Consider the following 24,886-nt stretch of genomic DNA (forward strand, 5'->3'; position numbering starts at 1 on the left):
GAAGAAGAAGAAGAAAAGTGATATAGCACTATGAAACATGAATCGAAAATAAGAAGATAATTATTTTAGAGAGGGTAAAGACCCGTACTACGTACGGGATTCTACTGGTAACTTATAAAACATAGTAACTTATAAAACAGTGGACTGTGCTCAATCTTAACTCCAGCCCAACTTGACTTTTAGCCCGCAACTGGCCCTCTGCGCACTTTAGCAAAAGTATAACTGCTCGGCCCAACTTAAAACCCCGCCTGCCTAGCAGATGACGGCCTGCCTGTGCACAGCTAGCGTTTCAACTCAGCCGATCTTACGGCCCAGTCTGCACGCGGCTAACATATTTAGCGGCCCGCGTAAAACTCAGCAACGAAAAACGGCCCAGCGCGCTCACGGCCCGTTTCTGGCGTAAGCAGCTCGCGCAGCATTAAGGGTCCAACTTACGGCCTAAACCAGGTTCCCGCGCCGGCCTGGGCTTTAGGCCCAGCAGCCAATGGTTGGGCTGCCATTTCAGCCCAGCTTCCTCCCCGCGGCGATCTCCACCGTTCTTGAGATCCAACGGCGAGGCGCACGTTTCGGTCGACCAAAATCGCGCGTGCCGCCCCCTCCCCCCCCCCCCCCCCAAGCGCCTCGCCGCCGGTGGCCGCCCTGCCGCCGCCCCAGCCATGCCCCACTGCGGGCCCTCTCGCCGGAGCCGGCGTGCGACCTGGTCGCGCGCGGATCCGTCGAGGGGCTCCGCCGTGGAGCCTGATGGCGGGGCGGCTGCGTCTTAGGCGCCAATGTCCAGCGGCTCAGCCCGGCGACGACGACGGCGGCCAAGGCTGATGGCTGCGCGAAGTCGAGGCGGTCCGGGCGCAGCGATCTGAGGCTGCTTGTTCGGGTGAGGCGGCTCCAAGGCGCGCCGCCGGCTACTCTGAGGTGTGGACGCCGAGGCGTCTTGCAGCGGCAGCCGGTCGGGGAGGGCCTCGACAGCATCTACGCGCGGCGGATCTCATGCCACGCGCGGCCAAATGTCGAGGTAAAACTTAGGGTTAGGGATTTGACGGTATTTGGGAATTTTATTGGAACTTTGGGGATTCTTTTCTTAATTCTACTGCAATTCGCCCAATTCCCCTCCTTCTAAATGCTGATGCTCAAGTTAATTTCACCTTTTCGAGTGAATCGTGTGCGATATGGCTAACCAGTGGGGATTGGGATGAACCAGTAGACTTAACCTTAACTGTAATTGCGTAATTAACATGAATTAGAACTCAATTAGGGTCTGATCTAGTAGCTTAGGCATGTAATTAGGCTAACTGAGATCTAATTCGGTCTAATCTTGACTTAACAGATCAAGTTAACGAACTAAAACTTGAACATTAACATGTAACCGAAGAAGATTAGGCCTAATAGCATAGCAGTTCGCACTAGAATGCTACTGTGTAGATCAAAAACATAGAAAACCAGTACAATGCGACTCAATTGCACACTAAGATTCAATGTACACAGCCTTAGGGTCCATGTCTAAATGCAATTGGCTTAACTGATACCAAATGTAGGAATCTACATTACTTAACTTAATCTAAACAGGATCTTTATGGGCCAAGAAAAAGATATCATGGGCCAAGAAAAAGATATCAGCCGCGTGCAACGCAGCCCAACCACACACGTCTTCTTCTCCCTCGATTTGTGATGTTTCGATATGCTGCGATGGACGTCCAGGCGCTGTCATATCAAAAAACGGAAAGTTCTTATCTTTCATCGAGTGAAGGTTAAACTTTTTTTTGGGACAGACGGTTAAACGTTAGACAAACCGTTTAAAGGTTTGCTATCTGTTTAAGGTACAGATGGGTAAAGTCCACTGCTCATACGGTAGCTTTGCCCAACCGGTTTCCTTAGACTCCGCAACCGTCGTCCGTGCCTCCCGCCGACCTCCACCTCCTCTTGTCGGTTAGAAATTAGAACTCTAGCCCAATTTGTACGGACATCTCGTTGGCACTTGCAGTTGCGGACTACGTTCTGTTTGCTGGGAGCCCCAATGCACCACGATGGGTACGCCGCAGCGGCGGCGGCGCCTCCGCCGGCCCTTGCTGCATCGCCGGAGCCGGAGCAGGAGCCAAAGTGGACCCGCAGGGACGACAAGTTCCTGGAGCTGCTGCTCTTCACCCGCAACACCGTCTCCCTCCGCGTCGCCTCCGGCATCATCGGTAAGACGCCGGCCCAGATTCACCAGCGGTGCACCTTCATGTTCGCCGAGCTAAGCCACGTCCTTGAGTCTCTGGAAGTGTTGACGCCGCCCGTGTGGGACATGGAGATTGCTGCTATGGCCGTAGCGGCGGAAGAAGTAGTGCCCGAGGCCGTGGTGCCCGCTGCTCCACCAGTTGCAGCGAGGAAGAACTCTGCTGAGCGGGCAGTTGGTGCTGGCGGCGATAAACGCAATAAGAAGGCGGCTGAGAAGTGGACGGAAGATGAGCACAGGTATGTGCATCGTCTTCTTCTTCTTGCCTCAATAACTTCGTTACCAAGCTATAGGATTGATTTTCATGTATGGCATCAAAATTCAAAATAGAGAGTGGAAAGATATATGTAGTAGTAGTTATTTTCATGTATGGCATCAACGATGCTAACAAACGCCTATATGTTGTTCACTGAATATTTGATCTTTGATCTGGTAAATGCTTGTAGACTTTTCTTAGCGGGCCTGCCCTTCTATAGAGGCAATTGGAATGCGATGTCGAGGGAGTACCTGACGAGCAGGACCGCGAGCCAGATCGCCAGCCATTACCAGAAGTACCGGAACAGGGAGAAACAGAGGGAACACGACAACTGCAAGAGAGCGAGCATACACGACATCACGGAACCTGGGATCGCCGCCGCCTTTGCAGTTTCAGGTGGCAAGGCAGCTGCATGGAAAGGTGAGCTTCCTAGATCTGAAGCTAGCGCTCGGGGTCAAGAAAATGAACCATGGGAGCCAATTGAGAGCGGTGAAGATGGACTTAGTCCAGTTGAAGAGTTTCCTGGTGAAGATGACCCGGGAACTCTGCTTACGTAGGAGAGCAAAAGGTATTGTAGTACACATTTAGGTGGTGGAGGCCAAGCCGGTATGGACTTATGGTATATAGGTTGGCGATTTTGTGGCTGCATGCATGATGGAACCAGCACATGCATATATGATGTTTTCAAGGATCTTTATTAGGATACATATAGTGCTTTATTTTTGAAGTTTTAGAAGCAACTATGGTTTAATTTAGTAAAAATCTAGAGATTTTACACTACAAGAAACATGTTAATCTATGACGAATTCTTCATGACTGATTCAGTTCAGGCAAAAGTGGAGCAAGGGATGCAGTTTATTTTTTTTGGCCCTGAATTTGACTCCACGCTTCATTTTCATCTTTGTGCCGCGATTTAAGTTGTGCTCCTCTATGGATTACATGAGTCCATGGTATGTTTCTTATCTGGATGAATTGGATCAAATGATTAAGAAGCTAATAAAATTCAAGCTATTCTGATTACTTACTACTGGATAACTAGTGATCAATTTGGGGCGATGGTTTTGTCCAAGTCATATTAAGTTGAGGAAACAAGATGGGTTGCATCGTTTTGTGCAGAAGTGAACAATCATTTTTACAAACAAATTCTATTGCAGAGATAAGTGCTGTCACAAATAAGGTACTGGGGGGAACTTATCATAAATTAAGTCTCACTAATTTTCGTAATTTTTCTATTTTTGATATGAAACTAGAATAACAAAATTTTAAAGATGTTATTTAACATTGTTCTAAAATCTGTTAAATAGAAAAAAAAAACTAAACCTGATGATCAAAATGAAAACATGGCAGGAAAAACACCTGAATTATTAGCAGGAGTGTCTTCTCTTGAAAAGAGGAACCAGCTCCAAGTTAGTATCGCACTACTTTTTCCCTCAGTTTTTGGCTACCTCTCAATTCTTGTGTCCATAATGTTGAAAGTTGCAGCACTGTCAACTATCTTGCCTAACATGTGGTTTTTTAGAAGCCTATCGCAGGTACCATGGAACTGAAGCTTGCCCCACATGTACTGTTCATAATAGCCGCTTTGTCTTCTGAATCACACAAGGCCACTTGCTCCACCGAGACAGATCGCCTGTCCTTGCTAGACTTCAAGAACAGCATCTCCTCGGATCCCCATGCAACCCTAGCCTCCTGGAATGACAGCATCCATTTCTGCAAGTGGGAAGGCATCTCCTGTGACAGTGCAAAGCATCCTCGCCGCGCCACCACCTTATACCTAGCTGGCCAAGGCTTGATTGGCCACATCTCACCCTCTCTCGGGAACCTGACATTCCTTGCAATGCTCAACTTGTCGCAAAATGGATTCTCCGGAGCACTACATCCTAGCTTGGGTCATCTGAACCAGCTCAAGTTCCTGGTCTTGGGGAACAACTCATTGCAAGGAAGAATTCCAAATGAACTCACCAACTGCACAAGCCTGAGGGCCGTGGACCTGTCCAGCAATCAACTGGTAGGAGAAATTCCGGTTGAAATTGCATCATTGTCAGAGCTTGCCAGTCTAGACCTGTCTCAGAACAACCTCACTGGAGGAATCCCATCTTCACTCGGAAACATCTCTACGTTGAGTGAGCTTATAACCACAGAGAATCAACTCGAGGGGAGGATACCCGAGAAACTGAAGTGGCTGCATCGGTTGACATTGTTAGCCCTTGGTAGAAACAAGCTTTCAGGCCCAATTCCACAGAGCATCTTCAATCTCTCTTCCCTGGAAATCATATCCCTGGAAAGCAATTACCTGAGCATGCCATACTTGCCAACTGATCTTGGCACCACTCTTCACAATTTGCAAAGGCTTTACCTGGACTACAACCAAATTGGTGGAGTGATCCCTCCTTCGTTGTCCAATGCTTCGCGCCTTGTGGACATCAATTTTTCGTCAAATTATTTCGTAGGTCATGTGCCGATAATTCTTGGAGTTCTAGGAAAACTCTCGTGGCTGAACCTTGAATTCAATCAGATCGATTGAAGCAAATGGCAAACAGAGCTGGATGTTCATGGATTCCTTGACAAACTGCAGCTCCCTGAATGTGCTAGCACTGTTTCAAAATCAGCTCAATGGACAGCTACCAAGTTCTGTGGGAAATCTGACATCCCAACTTCAGTACCTCCTCTTGGGTCAGAATGAACTCTCAGGTTCTGTTCCTTCTAGCATAGGGAACCTTCAAGGCCTTACTGGCCTGGGACTAGATTCCAACAATTTTGACGGCATGATAACAGAATGGATAGGAAAGTTCAGATACATGGAAAAACTATTCAATCTTGGAAGAAGCATCGCTACTGAAACAGACTGATGGAATCATCAGAACTTTGGAACAGAATCGACTGATGGAATCATCAGAATTTTGGAACAGAATCACCTGTCGGCGCTGAACCTGGCTTAAGGCTTCTCTCTCCGTCTTTGCTGGCGATCAGACGCTTCTCTTCTCTTCTGCTACTGCTCCACGCGATGAGTTCTCGCGGCGGCGGAAAGACGACGCCCCGTGGCATCTCCCCTGCCGGACCTGTCGTCGCCGTCGGCCTTCCACCCGGTGCCCGGCGCAAAGAGCGACATCAGCCTCGCTTCGGACGGTGCGGGGCGGTTGTCGTCGTAACAGGTGGAGGCAGGCGAAGGCGAGGAGCACAACGAAGAGGGGGAAGAAGACGGCCATGAAGACGGAGATGCTCAACACGTCCGCGAGCGACAGGTTGTCGCGCGGCTCCGGGGACTGCGCAGCGGCCATGGAGGCCGAGCCCGCGGTCATGGCTGTTGGAATCAGAGGCATTTTACAGTTCATTTTAATTCGAAATATGAAATCAGAGGTATTTTACGGTTCATTTTAATTCGAAATATAGAATAAAACATGACAGTTAAGATAGTATAAATAGGAATATGATTCATTGTATTTGCAATGAACATAAAGCATACAATAGGTATTGTGAAATATAAGAATCGAATGAGAAAGTTCAAAAGGAAATACCCAGAGGCGGGGCCAGTTCCAAAAGAACCGAATGCGCCGTTACCCGACATTGATAGTCGAGCCTGTTTGATGTAGCCGTTCGAGAGTTGACGCAATGTAGAGCTGAGGTAGTGCAGATGCGTCACCAGGAAGTAGTTGTAGACGAAAAGTGAGCAGACGCGCTTCCTAAAAACTTGATCGCCCTTCTACTCCTCGGGTGCAGAGTTTGGTGAAGAGCGCAGCTTTGGAGGTCTGCTCTTCCGGCAAAGTTCATGCACACGGATCGCCAGAACGGAGATGACAAAATCGCAACACAGCAGTGAACAAAAGCTCTAGTGTTAAGTGTTTTTCGCACACGAAAGAATGAGAGGCAGCCTCTCTCTTATAGGCAGCAGAAGACCTTTGGATGCCCGGGTTAATGCAGCAAATGAAAATGTCAAGTAACTTACTAGTCATCAATTGTGACAAAAAAACTGCAAAACCTGACCAAGCCCAGACATCACGTCACCGCGCCTCGGCACGGCACTTTGAATGCCCAGGTTAATGCAGCAAATGAAAATGTCAGTTGACAAAAAACTGCAAAATCTGACCAAGCCCATACATCACGTCGCCTCGGCATGGCTCAACGAGCGAGCGCGCGTGCGTGTGGCATCCTGCTATCCCTCTGTCAACTTCTCAACAGGTGCAGCACAGCTTCACCATATAAGTTGGTTAGGGATCCTCTTAACATCCAAGTTGGTTTTATTCTTTTTTGTAACTACCACCACTAATGGATCTTGGGATTTATTTGATTAATTAAATAATTGGGCTTGCCCAATTATTCTAACAATGGCTGCCAAGGCGGTGGCAGTTGCGGCCGACATGGCGCCGCCCACGGGGCTAGGGTTTAGCTGGCGGTGGCAGAGGGTCGCCATCGCCATCCATTTCGCGGGGGACTCGACCGGCAGCGGTCCAGGCGACCAGCACCACTACTAGGTTTCGCGAGAGGTGGGGGGCGACAGGATGAGCGGGACGACAGGACAAGGGGGGCGACAGGATGAGCGGGACGACGGGACAAGGGGGGCGATAGGATAATGAGAACTTCATGAGGGTCTGAAATTGGAGTTTTTGGAGCACCCCTTGAGGTACTTCACAAAAACGTGGATTTGACACCTAGCTTCACCTTTTTTCTGGAGCTGAAGTTGGTGGAGCTAAACGTGTTTGGCTACGAGTTTTTTTTAAGTTGGTGGAGTGGAGCTAATTTTCGTGGAGTGGAGTGCTGCCAAATACTCCCTTATTATCAATATATAAAGCGGGATCAAATTGTTGCAAGATCAAAGGAGTACTATATACTCGTCATTCAATTTATTAGCCCATATATGAATCAAATCAAATTCGTTGTTTGGTTTCGTTTCTGAGAAGCTGATGGTGCATGTGCTGTCGTTGAGCATCCTTTTCATTTCTTTTCCCTGTACACTTGCTTTACCAGCTTGTGTCTACGTAGACGCCGGCCCGCTTCTAAGTGTAACAACACTATATGCTTTGTTTCATGAAGTACAATTTTACCCTTGGAGCCCATCCAGCTGCCAATAGTATAAGGCCTGTGCTCTGCAGTCCAATTCGAAGCTGGCTTTGCCTTTTTGCTGTCTGAGCAGACGTAAGCTGAATGTGCGGTTACTGGAAGCACGGAGATCATGGCAATGGCTAGTAGTATACTGTCTGCTGCTCCCAGGCCTGCTCGGTTCATGGTTCTTATAAATTTAGTCAATGCTTACCATAAAACTAAAACGGATAATTGACGTGATAAACAAAAGGATGCATGCGAAGGCACACCGATTGCATTGCGTTTTCGTAGCTGCGCAAGTGACGGCTATTACAGTACTCGAGCAAGTAAAAAAGCACGTGTAGACATGGAGTGCGCATCAGTCGTCGTCACTGGTCTGCCGCCCACAGGAGCGGCTCACTATACAAGCCGTGAACATCCTCCTCGCCGTCGTGGTACTCCAGGCCGGCCGCCACCGGAGCTGCGGCCCAGAAATACTCCGACGACCAGAGACCGTCCCTCAGGTCCAGCAGAAGGTCGTCGGGCAGGTCGAACAGCGCTGCCGTCATCGCGTTGTCGTCGTCGTCTCTGCTGCCCGCCGGCGGCCCCGCAGCTGCACAGGAGGAGCTAGACGATGACGACGGCGGCGACGACGTCTCGGCAGCAGAGGGCGACACCACGTCGTCCTCGCACTCGCCGACGAGAGCAGCAGCGTCGACGCCGCCGGCCGCGGCGGCCATGGCGGCGGCGGCCTGGATGTCTGCCGGTGAAGCGGACGCCGGGCGGGGGAGCTGGTGGGCGAGCTGCGGGAAGTTGAGGCGCGCGGCGCGGCCCCTGACTGCGAGCGCCGCGACGTCGTGCGCGCGCGCGGCCATCTCGGCGGTCGGGAAAGTGCCGAGCCAGATGCGCGATGCCTTGCGCGGCTCCCGGATCTCCGACACCCACACGCCCCACTTGCGCCGCCGCACGCCGCAGTACGACGGGTGCCTGCCGGCGGCCCCTCTCTTCCGGCTGCGGCAGCTCGCTGACGCTGCGTGCTCGCCGGAGGACGCGCCGCCGCTGTTCCTCTCCTCATCCTCCGCGCACATCATGGCGCCATCCGTGGCTTCCCGTTCCCGTGCTTGGCAATGGTCGCCCGCCGCAGCGGCGGCCGCCTTGTGGCTCTTCACGTGCTTGGGCTTGGGCTTCTTCTTGGATTGTCGTTGTGTGCTAGTAATGGAGGAAGAGGAAGACATGGTGGTGGTTGCATGGAGCCCGTCGGCGTCCATGCATGGCTATCGCGACTCTACTCGAAGGGTCAAGGCGACAAGTGCACTGCTGATTGGAGAAGAACGTGCGGCAGCAAAGTACAGTGCTTGCTGCGTCGATTTATATACAAGATCATTTCATTTAGAATCTTACTTTTTATAATGTAATAATTACTAAATTACCTATAATAATAGATGCTTAGATTTTCTCTATACTATATATCACTAAGTAGTAGTATTGTGCACCGTAAAAAAGCTCAGGATGATTCGACTAGGGTATTGATTTCTAAAATGAATTTAATGGCTCGGAAAAAGGATTACATTTTGACTAGTGGAAGTCAAGCAGGATTTTAATACCTCGGAGAAATTAAATTAAAGGATTACATTTTTTTTATGCCCTAGCTGCTGCTGGATTTTGATCTGTTGAGGAGGCATTCAAGAAACAGAAATAAGTTAATACCAATGTTTTCCTTGAATAAAGTCATATATGACTATAGCGCCCCCGACGACAACTATCTGTTTCAAGAGAGTCAAGCAGGTGCTCAAGTGGTCGATCAAGTTCAGTAAAAAAAAAAGAAGTGCTCGAACAAAGTATAACATGATGATAGGTGCTGTGTTTAAGAGATCAACATATAAAATGAAGCTAGTTTATTGCATCATTGCATGAGACGTGCAACTAGTACAATTTACTGCCTTGAAGTACCCAAAGGTCATCTATTAATTTGGTTTGGATAAAATGTGAATTGGATGGATTATTTAGCAGAAGATAGGTATTAACAATTAACTGCCTTGAAGTACACATGCAATTTAATATAATATCACATTACCCGGAGTCCTATACTTTGTTGTGCACTTGTGCAAGTCTTACCTGTATTTTGCATATTTAGTCCATGATGTCCAGGTGATCAGACACCACTAGTCCAGGTGATCAGCACCTACATTGAGTCATAGAGATATCCCAACTACATCTATCATCCCAAGTTGCAAATAAAAGACAGGTTACTATAAGACCTAGGCTATTATCTTGAACAAATTAGCGTTGCGCTGAAACCTCTTTAGGGTACTCAAATACGTTGACGCCAAAAGTTTGACAAAGGAGTTACGAATACTATAGGTTATGTGGATAATGACTAAGCAACCACGTGTACATGTGGAACTACATTTTCCAAGCAACCAGTGTTCAACTGCATACGATCAGTTCAGAGAGAGTAGAGTTTTGACTTGTTAGACCAGTATATTTGTGTTGTAAGTTTTCCGAATGCACACAAAGTTGAAGCACTACGCATTTTATTTTATTCAGTCAACAGTAAGTAGTAACATACATCATGCTTCAAACTGCATACATATGCTTTCAAATTAAAATAGACATGTTATTTGACAACAGTACGTTATATTTGAATAGGTTACGTTTCTCATGCATTCCGGGAACTTAAATTGTATGCCGCTGCTTAGCTAAAACCCATTATGGAAATTGCCAGTGGCTCAGCTACCCCATCTATTGATGCCTGGGATCTATGTCATAGATTTTCCATGGTATTCAGTATCCAGAAAAATAGCTTCTGAATCTACACGGGATCTTTGCAGACATGGCGCTGATAGACTCCCTACCTAATAGCACTTCCTCCCCAAGACATCACTGTCCCCCCAATAATCGATGTATAAACAAAGATCCATTAGAGAACAAGATAATGATGCATATCTCGTTGGGACCTACTTTGTCTTGGAAACAATTTGCAGTGTGTCTTATTAACTTGCAATCAAATTGCAATATAATTAGTCTCCTTTTCCACTAGCCTAACCCTATGTCTTCTAGCTACGTACACTTTTGGCTTTTGTGTATTATTTCTGCCATTATCAGGCCACTAGCTACCCAGTGTTAATTCTCTATCAGCGATCATGTAATCTCTGCATGGAACTCATGGTCAGGAATGCTAGTTTAGACTTTAGACTAATTCTGGTGATCTGCAAAAAAAGACACCCGCACCCCTTTCTATTTAGCCCTTGTTTACTTGAGGAATTTGGGAGGTGCCAAATTACTGTAGCAACACTGTAGCGTTTCGTTTGTATTTGTGAATTATTGTCCAAACATTGACTAATTAGGCTCAAAAGATTCATCTCGCAAAGTACAACAAAACTGTGCAATTAGTTTTTAATTTCATCTACATTTAGTACTCCATACATGTACCGCAAGTTTGATGTGATGGGGAATCTTCTTTTTGCATAGTGCCAAAGTTGGGAGTTGGGAGTAAAGTGAACAAGGGGTTAGCTCGTGCCGCCTTTACCTTTTCTGACAAAAACTAGAAATAGAGACCATTCCTATTTTTAGTCAGAAGTGAGGTTGCCAGCTCTGCCTGACGTCTCATGCTGTCATGCATATACAATGTGAAAGTGTACAACTTAGAAGTGACGCTAGGTTAAATCTCTCTTTAAAAAAAAACGAGACGCTAGGTTAAATCTCAGACACCAGAACCTTGATTTTGCACACATCAATCAAGCTCATTCCAAATTTGTAATTAATTTCTCTATAGTAATATATGTTAAATCCCTCACAAAAATAAGAATACATTGTAGGAGTTGGATTCTTGTTTGCTTGTTGTTCCTAATGCTGAGATATATGCATCTGTTTCCTTAGTGTGTTCCTGATTTTCCAGCCTGTGTATAGTAGATGCCAGCCGGGGGTGGCGGGGTGGTTCTGTTCAAATGGTTCATCTTTCTTCAAGGTAATGCCATGCCACTATGCCAGAAGCCCCTTCCTGCTAAAGATGGCGCTAGCTTCACATGAACACGATTCCATAAGCCCCTCATGTGGCCTTCTGCTTTTACTAAACTGAGACCGGTGTTTTAATAAAAATGCTCCAAAATACATGTAAATGTTTCCAAGCAGAAAACACAGTTTGGAGTATGACAAAGGTGGTTGCGGGTTGGTGCATACGTCCACCGCCGCGACATGTTGTAGTATCCTGTTCATGAAAATGACCTGCCGTCTAAAGGATATGAACAGGACGTGCATGCTCTATTCTTTGTTACCCCCTTCTTCTTCTTCTTTTTTTTTTTTTTGGGGGGGGGGGGGGGTCCTTGCTTTATCCTTCTCTGAAAGGTATGAACAGGACGTGTCTGAAAGAGAGGAAGCCCCGAGACGTGCATGTTGTAGTGTCCATTTTTCAGGGAGAGAGCCCAATCATGTACTAGTGAGTGTCTGGCAGGGTCCTCAATTTCATTTTCACCTTGTTTTTGTCCTCGTCGAAATCACCGAAATTCGGATAAAAAAATTAGCCTTTCGGTGAACAGTACCAAAATTTCAGGTACACGACCCAAATTTTTATCAGTGCGTCTGACTGAGGTATCAGCCAAGCGATTGGCCCAGCCCAATGGATTTTATTCTATTGCTGGGCCTAAAGTTCAGATTACATCTTCATCCCTGTGCTTTCACAATGTTGCTCTGTCATGGAAGCCCATTGTAGCTTTAGCATCTCTATACTCTCTAACGTCACGATCGATGGCCCAAAGATTCCTGTGCTGTGAGGTTAAAAATTACTACTATCTTGCTCTAACCTCTAAGTCCGAGAAAGGCAGGATTGTTCCTTAGTTTCAATTGGAAACTAGTAGTAACTGAGACCGTGCCAAACGTACCGTAGTACTACCTGCAAGGTTGCAGACTTGTGCTGCCAGATATCAGATCCTGGTAAGCTCTGCTGCGATTGGTTTCATTTGGAGTCCATCTGTAACTGACATAGATGAATAAATAGGCAATAATACCATCTCAAAAGGATAAGATATTACATTTAGAACCATGGCATTTTTCACCCTAGCAGTGGCATTAACCGCCCATGTTCAAAACCATCAATCAGTCCATGCATTCCAAACAAACAAACAAACAAACAAAAGTAAATCCAACTTATCTATTACACTTTGACCAAAGTTCAAATTCGACATGTTCAAAACCATGGCGATTTTCATACTAAGATTGACATTAACAGTCTTGTGCTTACTAGCAAACAGACATCTAGGCTCCATTGGCAGAGGCAGCAAGACACATCAAAGTATCAATATGACTTGAAAACAAACAGAATAAATAGTTGCGTGTTGGATAACGAGGAAGCAAACCTGTAAAATACACAGAACATTTCATTTCCCATCCATCTACAAGTAGTTGCCGATTTAATTAGAAATGCGATCAATTACACTATTTAAGATATTTCACTTTAAAAGTGGTATTAGCGAATTTGGCATCAAAAGATTTCTATACGACTATAGTCATAGTTTGTTCCCAGTGCCCACACAAATTTAGTTCATTGTGTACTGGAAACTGTTCTAACGGTCAGAGGGAGTAATAAGCAAAATATCTTGATCAAGCAGACAGCCCCCATCATAATTTCTTCTGGATAAGGAATCGCCAAAAACATGCGTCCATAATCTACGACTTGATCAAGATTTCTTGTCAAGCAGACAGCCCCCTTCATAATTTCTTCTGGATAAGGAATCGCCAAAAACATGCGTCCACACGCTTCTCTTCATGTGTGTAGCAACATAATCAACCAGCACGGAACATTTCCTGCCCTTCCAATGAAAGCAACGGATCGAACAGAGGAATCGAAGGCGATGAGAACAAAATCGGGAGCTTTATTCCACTCTCAGACGCGTCCTAGTACAACTCCTATTCATGCTTTTTCTAACAAATCGTAGTGCCGTGCTTGCTTCCTATGGCTGCACTGTCAAATCTGGAGGGTCTGGGAAAATAGCAGCATGAAGTGACAAGAAGCGAAAAAATGCTTTGTCTTTAGTTTTGAGCCACAGCTATACACTGGAAGGGGAGAATCGGATCCCATGCTCTCCATTATTGTGCAGAAGAAACCGGTTGTTGATGGTGCTGATCAGATCAAATCAGATAGAATGTATGTGGATGATGGATCGAGTTATATGTACTATGTGCGGAAATTTGAAGACAGCCCTCCAGTAGCTCAAAATCTTAATAAGAAATCAATTGCAGATGGATTTCCACCGAGTTCACCTATAATTTGGTCCACATGTCAATCTTGTTCATATGAAATCCGGAACAATTTTATAACAAAAATTATTTGCAGTTAACTATAGCAATGTCACCAAGGAATTTCAGTAATAGCTTTCTACTGGTTGTCATGTTCCCATCTTTTGTTCTTAAAGCCAAGGATCCTCTTTGCTAATAATGCTAGCTACAGCATCGATGGTGCTGTCGCACGATTCTACAAAGTAGCAACAGTACAGTCCAAGACTGCACTTACCATGACAATTGACTTCAGATTCTGGGAGCATCAATTCCAATGGTTTTTTGTCCAGAGGGGTCCAATCAGAGGCTCAAAACCATCATTTTAGTTGGCCAATCGTAAGCTAGCGACAGCGAACAAAATCGTTTCTAATCCCGCAGACCAGCAATAAATCCCACTCCTAGTTAACTTTACTGTATGCTAAGCGTGTCCAGATTTCCATTATCCAATGAATGTACGGTGTATATTTCATTGCCAGGACCATGGTGGATTGGTGGTGGGCTGGTGGCATTGCGTCTGCTAAGGCTACAGCTAGTGTATAAATACCTGGGTTGAGGATGAGGGAGGTACCAAACAAGGAGGAATTGCCATCAGCTGGTTGCTACAAAGGATAACCACCACCGCATCTAGGTAACCTCTGCAGCCTGTGCCAATGGGCCGCCATGCACTTGCGAAATCGACAGCTCTCCTCCGGTAACTAGTCATCCACTCTGAACCTGCAACGATAAACAAACAGATGTTCATTCTGGTTCCTTCCAGCTTGTTGCTCTTGAAGCATGGCTGAACATCGATTATACATCTCATATTATACTGAAAAGACTTGAATAGCAACATGCAGCATCATTTCATCTCTTTGAAGTAACTGCTTAAATTGCTATATGCAGGGGAATTAAGAACAAGCAAAGCACTAACCTTGTGAGGCGACTGGAGCCTGCAGAAGTGAAGTCAGCAGAAACATCATTGTGGGTGCCACACCCAAGGACAGGGATATACTACCCCAAGGGCTTTGAATGGGTCATGGAGGATGTCCCCAGTGGTGCAGCTTCGTTCCGGCAGTCATACTGGTTCAGGACTGGAGAGGCAGAGTCAGCTAGCTCTACCACACCCAAGAACGATGCTGCTTTCCTTGACCATCCATTTGTTTAAATGTGTGACACTTTGCACTGGAAGAATCACAAAAAGGCAGCTCTGTGTTCCAGGGAGGAAAAAGACACAGGAGTGCCCATCACCATCAAGCCAGGTCCATGGATGCTATGAAATACTACTTACCAGTTGCTACGGTTCCAGCGTGCAGTCACCGCATCCACCAACAGATCACGAACAATATTCACCTTTCTTTTTTTCTTTCTAACCTTCTGTTGGTTCTACCTAAATAAAACCTGCCTTTAACTGTACATTTGGAACATTCTGGAGTAGCAGTATTTTTACCATTTTTAAGCCTGTCCTACTGATTGTCCTAAAAAGACAATTTAAGCCTTGTATATCATAACGCTAAAGGAGAAGCAAGCATAGAAGGTCATAATGCTAATGCTTTAAGAAAACTTATATTCAATAAGATTATGCCTATATTCAAACTTCAGAGCATGTCTAGAGATGATAGCTGTATAACATAAACATAAAATTAGAGCAACTCACAAAAGCAATTTGACCATGAAAAGGAAATGAATAGCATGTAGTCCTAGTACTAGGGTCATTCCTTCCTAGTTTAATTTCCATCCATTAACATCATTCTGGTTACAACAGAAATGAAAATGAGTGTAGCATAACATTGCTACCAAAGAACACACAGGTATCTAATTAAACTGCAATTCAGAGGACACATAGAACATAGCTGTGCAAATTATATGGTGGCGGGTATACTAGCCACAAGGACGAGACTTTTCAGCAATCTCCGGTGGAACAACTTTTGATGCTTCATCTCCTTCTGCCTTCTTCTGAAATTCAATGCCCTGGAACTGGACTCTTGAAGATCGATACTGACAACCATAAGCATTGCCAAAGCCCCATCCTAGCCCAAGACCAACTCCGCAGCCCCCACCTAATTTAGCAAGATAAATTTTAATCCACTTTAAAGTAAATATAAGTGATGTAGAATAATATAGTAATTAAAAAGACTAGAAGTAGTACCGATGCCCAAGCCGAACATGTTAAGAGGCATTCCTGCGGTAGAAAAGCAAACCAAAAGCATGTCATTTCTTGATAATGAATGGGCATTATCATTGAATACCAGTCCCTCCAGTTACAAATAAACGACATTTTGAGTTGCTTAAGTCAACCCATTCTAAATGTTGGTTCCATGTTACTTTTTTATATATCCAATTATGATATTTGAAAATGACATGATCAGATTTGTCTGAAATGTAGTTCCATAAAAGTATATTTTTGTTATATAAGTATTTTGTAATAAAAAGTAGTAGTCAAAGTTGTGGTTCTGGAGTCAATGTCCAAAACGTCACTTACATTAACTACAAGGAACAGTTTCCACGGTGTGATAGGTATCCTATGTTCATAAACAACTATAGCAGAATACTCGCAAAAGCAAAGTTAAGATGTGGGTCAATGTAATTTAGTAAGAGCATGTTTGTCTAGTGAATTGGTTCTAGATTACTTTGCAACCACTGTAAGTAAGGTAAACACAAGTGCAAGTGTCCCGAAACAAATCGTGCGCACAATGTTAGTTATGCCATCAGGAAGTCTGTAATCCCTTTTGTAACTAGTTAGAGACAAACAGACAGTAAACATGTGGCGTGTACCACCATGAATCAAACGCCATTCTGCCAGTCATCACAGCAGAAAGAAGCCATCGCTAAATTAGGTTCCTCATGGGTTCAGAATGAACTAAAGAAACTCCAATCCAGTCCATAATTTGATACTAGCCATTTATAGTTTTCTACAACTGAAATGGCGCCAAGTAAATCTAAGATACAACGACAACCAGAACGTAGAACCCCAAACAAGGACCTCGCGAATACAATTCTAAAGTTAAGATTTTTAATTCTCACCCCAACTCCTACGACTTCAGAAAAAGAATAACAGTCTAATCGTCACCCAGCAAAAAGGAAAAACGCAATCAGCCACGCGACGGAAGAGCAGGCTCTCACCTCCGAATCCCCACCCGACGCCGAACCCGCAGCCGACGCCGAAACCTGCACCGAATCGGACGGAAAGAGAACGAATCAACAAGGAGCGAGAATCAAAGCAACCGCAAGATCTGATATTCGACGCCTGAAAGGATGGGGTGTCTGGTCCGCTCACCGATCCCAATCCCGGGGCCAGTGAACGTGCTGACCACCATGGCTCGCTCCCTCCCCCTCCTCGCCCCCCGCGCGGATGGATGAGAGATGGGAAAGCCAGGGGAAAGGCGAACCCGGACCCAGCGCTTCACTCTGGTGGTGAAGACGAGCTGACGTCAGCGACACAACGGGCCGGGCCGTATTGATCTTTCACATGGGCTTTCCCATCACTTCGGGCTGAGACTACCTTTTTCCTGGCGCCACACTACGTAGGCCCATAGCAAAACCACCATCTGAATTCCTAAAAAGCCCACCCACTGACAAGTGGGACCAACCGCTGGACCCAACATGTTGGGCCCATAATTCAGTGACAAATGTTTGATAGTTTCCCAGCTGACCCATTCCAACCCGTTACGTTCTCTCCCACGTTGAAAAGCGAGCGGATAAGTATTTCAAAAGCGCGCGCTCGAGGCGATCTCAGCCGTCCGATCCGCCGCTCCCTCCATCGGACGGCCAAGACGTGCCCGGCCGGCCTACTAGCCAGCAGCCTCGCTCGCCCACGGCCACCTCGCCACCGGGAAACCTTATCCCCAAAAACGACACGGATAAACCCTAGCGCTCCGGCGATGTCGTCGACGGCGGCCATCCGCTCCGGCGAGCTCCTCGCGTGCCCCGCCGCGCTGCGGCGGGCTCCGCTGGCGGTTTCGGTGCGGATGCGGGGCGCGCCGCCGGTCGCGAGGGGGGCCGTGGCGGTGCGGGCGGAGGCGACGGCCGAGGGGGTCGGGAAAGCCAAGGGGAAGGGGGCGGGGGCGGGGAGGAAGAGGCCGGCGAGCGGGATCACCAAGCCGAAGCCGATCTCGCCCGAGCTGCGGGAGTTCGTCGGCGGCGCCGCGGAGCTGCCACGGACTGAGGCCATCAAACTCGTCTGGGCGCACATCAAGGGCAACAACCTCCAGGTTCAATCCCCATCCCTCGTTGATTATCCCTGCTCCGTGACGGTTTGCTAATGAAATTAAGCTTTTTTGGATATTAGATTTTGTGGCTACATTGTGTCAATTTTTTATGAACTGATTGAATCGGTAGTTGAAGTAATTTGAGGCTGGCGAATATGTTGTTTGATTGGGCTGTTTGGTATTCTCCATTTTTGAGTGATACGAGCGAGGATAAAGTTCAATGATGTCATTTGTGGTTGGAACTGTAAAATCTGTTCTCTGTTTTTTTGGTGGGAGCGAGGAAGGCTATTGTTGGAAATTTGAGGGGTGAATATGGGAATCAATTTTGTCATGATTGATTGTTAAAATGTGCCAAAACTTACAGCAGCTATGTGGGAGTTACCTAGCATAGGAACATTGTTTGTTGGTGAAGAGGTACATGTTCTTTTGCTGCTATTAACTAACCACTATTCTGTTTGTTTAGTTTCTTAATGGTGGGGCTCTAAAAATCCATGGACTTTATAATTGCAGTGATGCCATGGCAAAACTTCTTACCTGGTTTCAATGCTTGTTTTCTCTGGTAGACTTTGGAATGATAGCTAGGAGGAGGCATGCCATCTGTGGTGGGCAGTGGACACTATAGTTTGTAGGACAGGAGGGTGTAATTACTATGCCTGTCACCATGGACCACATTGTGATTTCCCTAAACCCATACTGCCAATGATTCCATAGCATTTCACTATGTCTTTGTACTCCTCTTTTTTTTTAAGCACAAAGTCATCCAAAGTATTATCTTAGGCTTGGATCCTTAATCAAGGTTAGCTGGTCTGTATCCCCGTATTTGTTTAGAAGTTATCCAAGGGTCTGTTTCACATGATGAATTAATTAGATTGAGTTGTCTAATATGGCGGAGGCAGAGGGTTAGGTCATACACTGTAGGGTTATGTGGATAATCTCCAGTATGCATTCAGATTATAAGACTGGACTTGTGCTATTTCTATAATAAGTAGAAACAATCAATAAAGATTAGTGAAGCCAAATGTTGTGGCATGCCTACAATCACAGATTACCTTTCTATATGGGCCACAAACACAGCATGCTTTCATTGTCATGCCTAACCAGGAAATCAGTGGACATTCTATTCTGTACATGATTTCCCCCAAGAAAATTCGTGTTTCTTGGGCAATTGGAATAAATAACCTCTGTGGATCCAAATTTAGACAATTTACTGCATTATGCCATAGCACAACCACTAAGATAATTGACAGCTTAGTTTTGTTTTGTGCATGTGTTGTCAGGTCTATGGCCCTCATAGTTCAATCATTCTTCGGTGCATCTTTCTTGTAGCAGTTAATGTCTCAATGCTGTTGCACTGACTTTTCTGGCCAAACAATTGATTTATTCTTTTTCCCCTGCAACCAGGATCCAGATAACAAGAAGATTATAGTCTGTGACGACAAACTGAAGAAGATATTTGGAGGCCGTGATCGTGTTGGGTTTCTCGAAATCTCTGGGCTGCTGAACCCCCACTTCCCGAAGTGACAGCATTTTTGCAGATCGCTCTGTTTTGTTTTGTACTAGTTGTGGCTGTTGTATGGGTCCATTTTGCTAAACCTGGTTTAATGGGTCTCTCAATGCTGGTTTAAGAAAGGCAAATGTGTTCCCTGACGACCCATGTCATCTAATGTGCCATTAATGGTGTGCTAGCTCTTCCTTACTCATTGTCCTTGATCATTCATGTTTATATCCTATTCACCTACCATCGTAGACCTGAGTGATGGATCATCACGGTAATCCTTTGTTAAATGCCTCTTGGTCTGCCTTAGGTGACAGCTTAAAGCCAAACACCGGTCTATGATGACCAGGGTCTACAATATGGATCTATATGATCCCTTGTCTTTGCCTTACCAATTATTGCACCACTGAACTAGCCTCACTAGTCTATCATTTGGCAGAAGAGAATGGAATATTAAAGATTTCTCTTCAGAAGCCCCCTCATTCAGCTCAAGACCAGGGGGAAGAATGCCTTCCTTCCGTTTGACGCCAACCAGCGGTGTCGCATTCTGAAGTTGGTTGATGTCTTTGACAATTTTGCGCAGGGACCTCCCTGTTCACTCTGTTTTAAACCTGTAAATGGATGGCAACCCGGGCTTCCCATGGAGGGTTACAGCACGCCCTTGAACAGGTGAGCTGCTTCACATGCTCCTGTCTGTGGTTTGCAACAGAATCCATGGTGTCGCTACAAAAAGTGCAGGGGCCTGTCGTTCTACTTTCCCAAGGTTCGTGCGTTCAAGTAACTTACCCAGCAATTCTTTCGTATGCTGTTCTTTTTTTCTGCCTGTTATTTGTATCATTGGCAAACGTCTGTGTAATTGTTGTTTCATTTTGACCATTCCGGAAGAAAAACATTGTTAGAATAGTGACTCGGAGAACGTAATGTACCAGTGCTGGCCGCCACCTCAGTGGCCTGATATGACCTAGCCATCTATTTTGCGGTAATGATGGCTTAGATTGGAAGGATAATTGTGCCCCCATTGGATCATGCAATGTGGTCTGATGGTGAGATGTGAGCTGCTACAAAAGTGATCATGTGATGGACCGGAATGGCCCCTTTTTTTATCGCACTAATAACTGATTAGTGTGTCGGCGATCAGAGCTAATGTCGGTCAATTGCGGTCGCGTAGGGGCTGAATAAAGTTGGTGGAACCTTTTGATAGCGAGTGGCTGCCGAGACGGACTGGCGTTTCCTCGAAGTGCAAATGGCAGACAGTATTTTTTTTGTATTCATTCTGTTGGCAAAGGCATGTCCGACTGAGACAGTTTGTGTGAATCCACTCCACTTTTTTAAAGGCATGTGCAAATGCCACCTTTGTCACTTGAATTCAAAGTTTGTTTAACTTGAATTTTCACATGCTTGGTTTGATTACAAATTAACGAAACACCCTCCTCCTACCTGTTCTCGTACGGATGCACCACATTCAGAAAAAAAGAAACTCTTTGTCAAGTTTAGAACGACGCACGGACGTACATTTTTCCGGGCCGTATCTAAAGGTGCACCTGCATGCATGTGTACGTGATTTGCTAGTGAGCTGTTCAGGATCGTTTGCAAGAACAGCCCGTCAAATCTGTACGGACGTACTAGGGCAAGAGGATGTGCAGGCTATGAGGCTACAAAATCCAGTGATGATTGTACCGTCACCAACGACGAAAGAAGCTCAAAAACTACTGACGCCCTTTGGCTGTACACACGGGTGGTACGTTTCAAAATTAACCGATCGAATATGGCTTCAGGTTGCAGTGAATTCCAAGGCGTACGTGCTGGAGTTGTTTCTTTCAAGTTTATACATATTTGCTTTCTCATTTGTTTGTACATCAATCAAATCAAATCATTTACCTACTGACTACTGATCAGTGAGGTTGAGTGGGTTGGGAAAACGCACCTAATTACACTGATCAAGGAACTACTCAAACTTGGGAGCAGAAAACAGGACGCGGCTAACCGATACATTGATTTGCTGTCGTTGCTGTGCTTGGAAACCACTCCAACACTTATCTCTTCTTTTTTTTAATGTATGTACTTACTCCCTCCACATAGGAAAAGGAAGTCGTTTTGGACAGCGACACGGTCTCCAAAATATTACTTTGACTCCTTATTTTTATAAAAATATTTATCAAAAAGTGATATATGTATATTTTTATGAAAGTATTTTTCAAGACAAATCTATTTATATGTCTTTCACATTTCCAAACTCAACAACTTAAAAGTTATTCATGATTTATATTCCCAATGTTTGATCCAAACCTTGTCCAAAACGACTTTCTTTTCCTATACGGAGGGAGTATCTTTTTTTTTTCTTTCTTTCTGCTGAGCTTATCATAGAGGTTTGTCAACACTTATTTTTCGTACAAGGTTGGAGCGTGTATGATGTTTGTACTGCATTACTTATTTTATGTGTACTACTGCATATCCTCGATCCAGAAGGGCCAAAAGCCATATCTAGGTATGAATTGCAATAAATATGAATGAAGATGGGCTCGGAGTCACTAAACTAATGAAAACAATATAAGGGTGCCGAACAAGGAAATGGGAAAAATGAACAGCAAAAGGCCATTCTGTTCTCTTCCAAACTAAATTCAAGCAGGAACTGAGGGTGCGAGTGCGAGTGCGCTACCTTTTTTTGGGCACAGATGAGGTCAGAAACTGAATGGGGAAGTGAGGATGGGGAGTAGGGGAACCAGGCAGACCAGAGTGTCAAGCGGAGCCCCATACACACATCTCCTAAGGGTCGGATTCCATGCCAGGGCACATAGGGAGGAGGCGCATCAACATTTCTAAGGTAATACTGCATCTTATTAAAAAATAGCTTTCACTCCCTACTACTCCCTCCATTTTTATTTATAAGGATTCAAACTTTGCAATCTTTGACCAATAATTTGACTATTAATTTTTATTTTTATAATGCAAATTTTATATGGTTCAATTCATATTCAAATATACTCTACAATAATTATAAGTTTATAACCATAATCAATATAATATCAGGTAAATGAATGGTCAAAATATTATTTGGAAGATCATGTCAAGTCATACCACGCCTTATAAATATAGATGGAGGAAGTACTACTCTATGTCTCTACCTAAAGAAAATCCGATCCTCACTCGTAAAACCAAATCTCTCCTAAGAAATAACCATGATAGAATCTCGAGACTAGGGGATGCAACAGGCCCACCACACCAAGGGAGATCCCGCTATTACCAATTCCATTTCCACTTTAGGAGAGGGGTTGTCATCTCGAAAGTTAAATGGAATTTTAAACCTTATACGTGAGGTACATAGAGTTCTCATATCATCTTAACATGCCTCCATGAGGTTAGTGGAAGAGCATTCTCGTCTATGTGAATACGCTCAGGAGTTTTTAAACCCATTTGATCACCATGGTAGCAAATGGGTACCCATCCTCAAGCGGGTGGATTCGCCTTCGAGGAAAGGGGGTGCACATCCATTCGCATCTTATCACTACTCAGGCCAAATACCACATCTTATCCTACTGAGAAATAGTTTTCACTCTCTAATCTCTAGTGCCCTACCTAAAGCAAAACCCCCACCGTGTTTAAAAAAAAAAACTCCAACCCCTCCCATAAAACCAAATCCCACTCAAGTCCTAACATGTGAGGTACAACATTCAAACACTTAAACCACACACACCCACATACACACTACTACTCCAAACCCCATCCAGCCACACTCCCACAGTCCCAAATCCATCTCAAGTTCTCAAAACAAAAACCTCAAATCCATCCACCCAACACCACATAGCACCAAACGATCAACCAATCTCTCCCTCCGCACTACCAATCACCAACACCACAAGAACCACTCCCACACACATTTATAAGGATCAAAGCCAAGATCAAGATCGAGATCGAAAGCAAGCAGCTGCACGAGTGAGACGAGGAGGATCAAAGGCCATGGGCAGCGCCGGCAAGGTCGTGCGCACGGCGCTGCACGCCTTCTTCCGGCACTACCACCCGGCGTCCTCGGCGGCGTCGCTCCTCGCGCTGCCCTTCTCCGCCGCCGCGCTGCTCTCGCGCTCCCACCCGGCGCTGCTGGCGCCGTCGCACGCCCTCTCGCACCGCCTCCGCCGCGTCCTCGTCGCCGCGGGGTTCCCGCCGGCGTCCCAGCTCCTCTTCCTCCTCAGCCACCGCCTCTCCCAGCGCGCCTGCGCGTTCCTCACCGCGCTTCCCTTCTCTCTCTCGTTCCTGCTCCTCGCCAAGGCCTGCGCCGTGCATTGCTGCTGCTCGGCGCCGCCGCCGCAGCAGCAGCAGCGGCGGCGACGGCGCGAGCACCCGCCGGCCGCCGCCGTCGGCGAGCTGGTGCGATCGTCGTACCCGGCGATGGCGCGGACGCAGGTCGTCAACTGCCTCGCGCTCCTGCTCGCCAACGCCGCCGTCTTCGCCGCGCTGCTCGCCGCGTTCAACGCCGCCGAGGCGCTGCACCTGCTGGGCGGCGCTCCCTCCGGCTCCGGCAGCGGCAGGGCGGTGCTCGCGCTCTCAGCGGCCGGCGTGATCGTCTACTCGGTGGCGCTGGCGAACGCGTCCGCGGTGTGCAACCTCGCCACGGTGGTCGCGGCCGCCGAGGGCCGCGGCGGCGCGCACGCCATGCTTAAGGCGCTCCTGATGGTGCTCCGCGCCGGCGACGCCGCCACCGCCGTCGCGGCGTCCCTGCCGGCCAGCCTCGCCGCCGCCGCCGTCGAGGCTCTGTTCCAGCTCAGGGTGATGCGGCCGTACACGCTCACCGGCAAGGTGACCGCGGGGATGCTCTGCGAGGGGCTCCTCGTCGCCTACATCCACGCCATGATCTGTGTCCTCGACACGGTCATCACCAGCATGGTCTACCAGACCTGCAAGGCCAGCCATTCCTGCCACCTCTTGGAGCTGGAGCTGGATGGCAAGGAGGACTTGAGGGTCTGATTGCTTTTTCCCCCCTTGCAATTTTAATTGCTAGAACATAGAGGTCGGACATCTGATGATGGCGATGATCTTGATTTTTGGTTTCCTCTTCTGTCCTTTTTCTTGATCTTTATAAAGGTTAACTGCTGGTTCTGGGGACATATAGGTGCAGTTAATTAGTGTTAGGACAAGCATCAGGTCCATCAGATTGGTAAGAGGGACATTTGTAAATAATTACAGCAGAAGGGTCTATAAAATTTCATATAAATAACCCATAACTTTGCCTGTGGGTTACTATGACATTTGCCATATATGTTGAAGTGTTGTCTTGTTGTATTCTGATGCTGTTCAGATAAATGGTCAATGTTTACAGGGATATAAGTATGAGACAGTTTGCAGATTAGCAGGCTTTTCACCATAACTTACAGGAAGGATCATAGTATCCTTAAACCATGCCGTGTGTTTCGGGCATTTAATACGCGCAAATTTTTTCTCTACTCCAATTCCAAGTGACTGCATCT

General features: G+C 46.3%; 5 protein-coding genes and 1 long non-coding RNA gene across 8 annotated transcripts; 4 read left to right on the forward strand and 2 right to left on the reverse strand.

The window, feature by feature from the left end:
- Window positions 1-665: 665 nt before the first annotated feature.
- LOC101763897 (LRR receptor-like serine/threonine-protein kinase EFR) lies at window positions 666-5,986 on the forward strand. Of its 3 annotated transcripts, none has more exons than XM_022824891.1 (5): window positions 666-1,009; window positions 1,976-2,448; window positions 2,656-2,885; window positions 3,813-3,871; window positions 3,985-5,986. In XM_022824891.1, exons 2-5 carry the CDS (start codon window positions 2,009-2,011, stop codon window positions 4,987-4,989), a joined length of 1,734 nt encoding a protein of 577 aa, XP_022680626.1. In that variant the 5' UTR covers window positions 666-1,009; window positions 1,976-2,008; the 3' UTR covers window positions 4,990-5,986. The 3 variants fall into 3 exon arrangements, with proteins under 3 accessions (XP_022680626.1, XP_022680627.1, XP_012700129.1); XM_022824892.1 differs by having other exon boundaries at window positions 706-2,177; window positions 2,256-2,448; XM_012844675.2 differs by lacking the exon at window positions 3,813-3,871 and having other exon boundaries at window positions 711-2,448; window positions 3,985-4,498.
- Window positions 5,987-7,870: 1,884 nt separating this feature from the next.
- On the reverse strand, window positions 7,871-8,810 carry LOC101759052 (ethylene-responsive transcription factor ERF039). The gene has a single exon (XM_004964053.2). The coding sequence runs from the start codon at window positions 8,747-8,749 to the stop codon at window positions 7,871-7,873; it is 879 nt and encodes a 292-aa protein (XP_004964110.1). The 5' UTR covers window positions 8,750-8,810.
- A 5,528-nt stretch (window positions 8,811-14,338) lies between these two features.
- On the forward strand, window positions 14,339-15,145 carry LOC101764303. The gene is made up of 2 exons (XR_002677051.1): window positions 14,339-14,442; window positions 14,634-15,145. It is a non-coding gene; the product is annotated as an uncharacterized LOC101764303 (long non-coding RNA).
- A 247-nt stretch (window positions 15,146-15,392) lies between these two features.
- LOC101764707 (protein TRIGALACTOSYLDIACYLGLYCEROL 5, chloroplastic) lies at window positions 15,393-17,152 on the reverse strand. The gene is made up of 4 exons (XM_004962863.3): window positions 17,005-17,152; window positions 16,851-16,895; window positions 15,877-15,909; window positions 15,393-15,787 (listed from the first exon to the last, which is right to left on the reverse strand). Exons 1-4 carry the CDS (start codon window positions 17,042-17,044, stop codon window positions 15,609-15,611), a joined length of 297 nt encoding a protein of 98 aa, XP_004962920.1. The 5' UTR covers window positions 17,045-17,152; the 3' UTR covers window positions 15,393-15,608.
- Window positions 17,153-17,537: 385 nt separating this feature from the next.
- On the forward strand, window positions 17,538-19,635 carry LOC101765124 (upstream activation factor subunit spp27). Its single transcript, XM_004962864.2, has 2 exons — window positions 17,538-17,938; window positions 19,337-19,635. The coding sequence occupies exons 1-2, from the start codon at window positions 17,609-17,611 to the stop codon at window positions 19,454-19,456; spliced, it is 450 nt and encodes a 149-aa protein (XP_004962921.1). The 5' UTR covers window positions 17,538-17,608; the 3' UTR covers window positions 19,457-19,635.
- Window positions 19,636-23,384: 3,749 nt separating this feature from the next.
- LOC101765523 lies at window positions 23,385-24,386 on the forward strand. Its single transcript, XM_022825308.1, has 2 exons — window positions 23,385-23,690; window positions 23,826-24,386. Exons 1-2 carry the CDS (start codon window positions 23,385-23,387, stop codon window positions 24,384-24,386), a joined length of 867 nt encoding a protein of 288 aa, XP_022681043.1.
- The last annotated feature ends 500 nt before the right edge of the window (window positions 24,387-24,886 follow it).

The sequence above is a fragment of the Setaria italica genome, chromosome III, assembly GCF_000263155.2.
Source record: "Setaria italica strain Yugu1 chromosome III, Setaria_italica_v2.0, whole genome shotgun sequence".
NCBI classification, from domain to species: Eukaryota; Viridiplantae; Streptophyta; class Magnoliopsida; order Poales; family Poaceae; genus Setaria; species Setaria italica.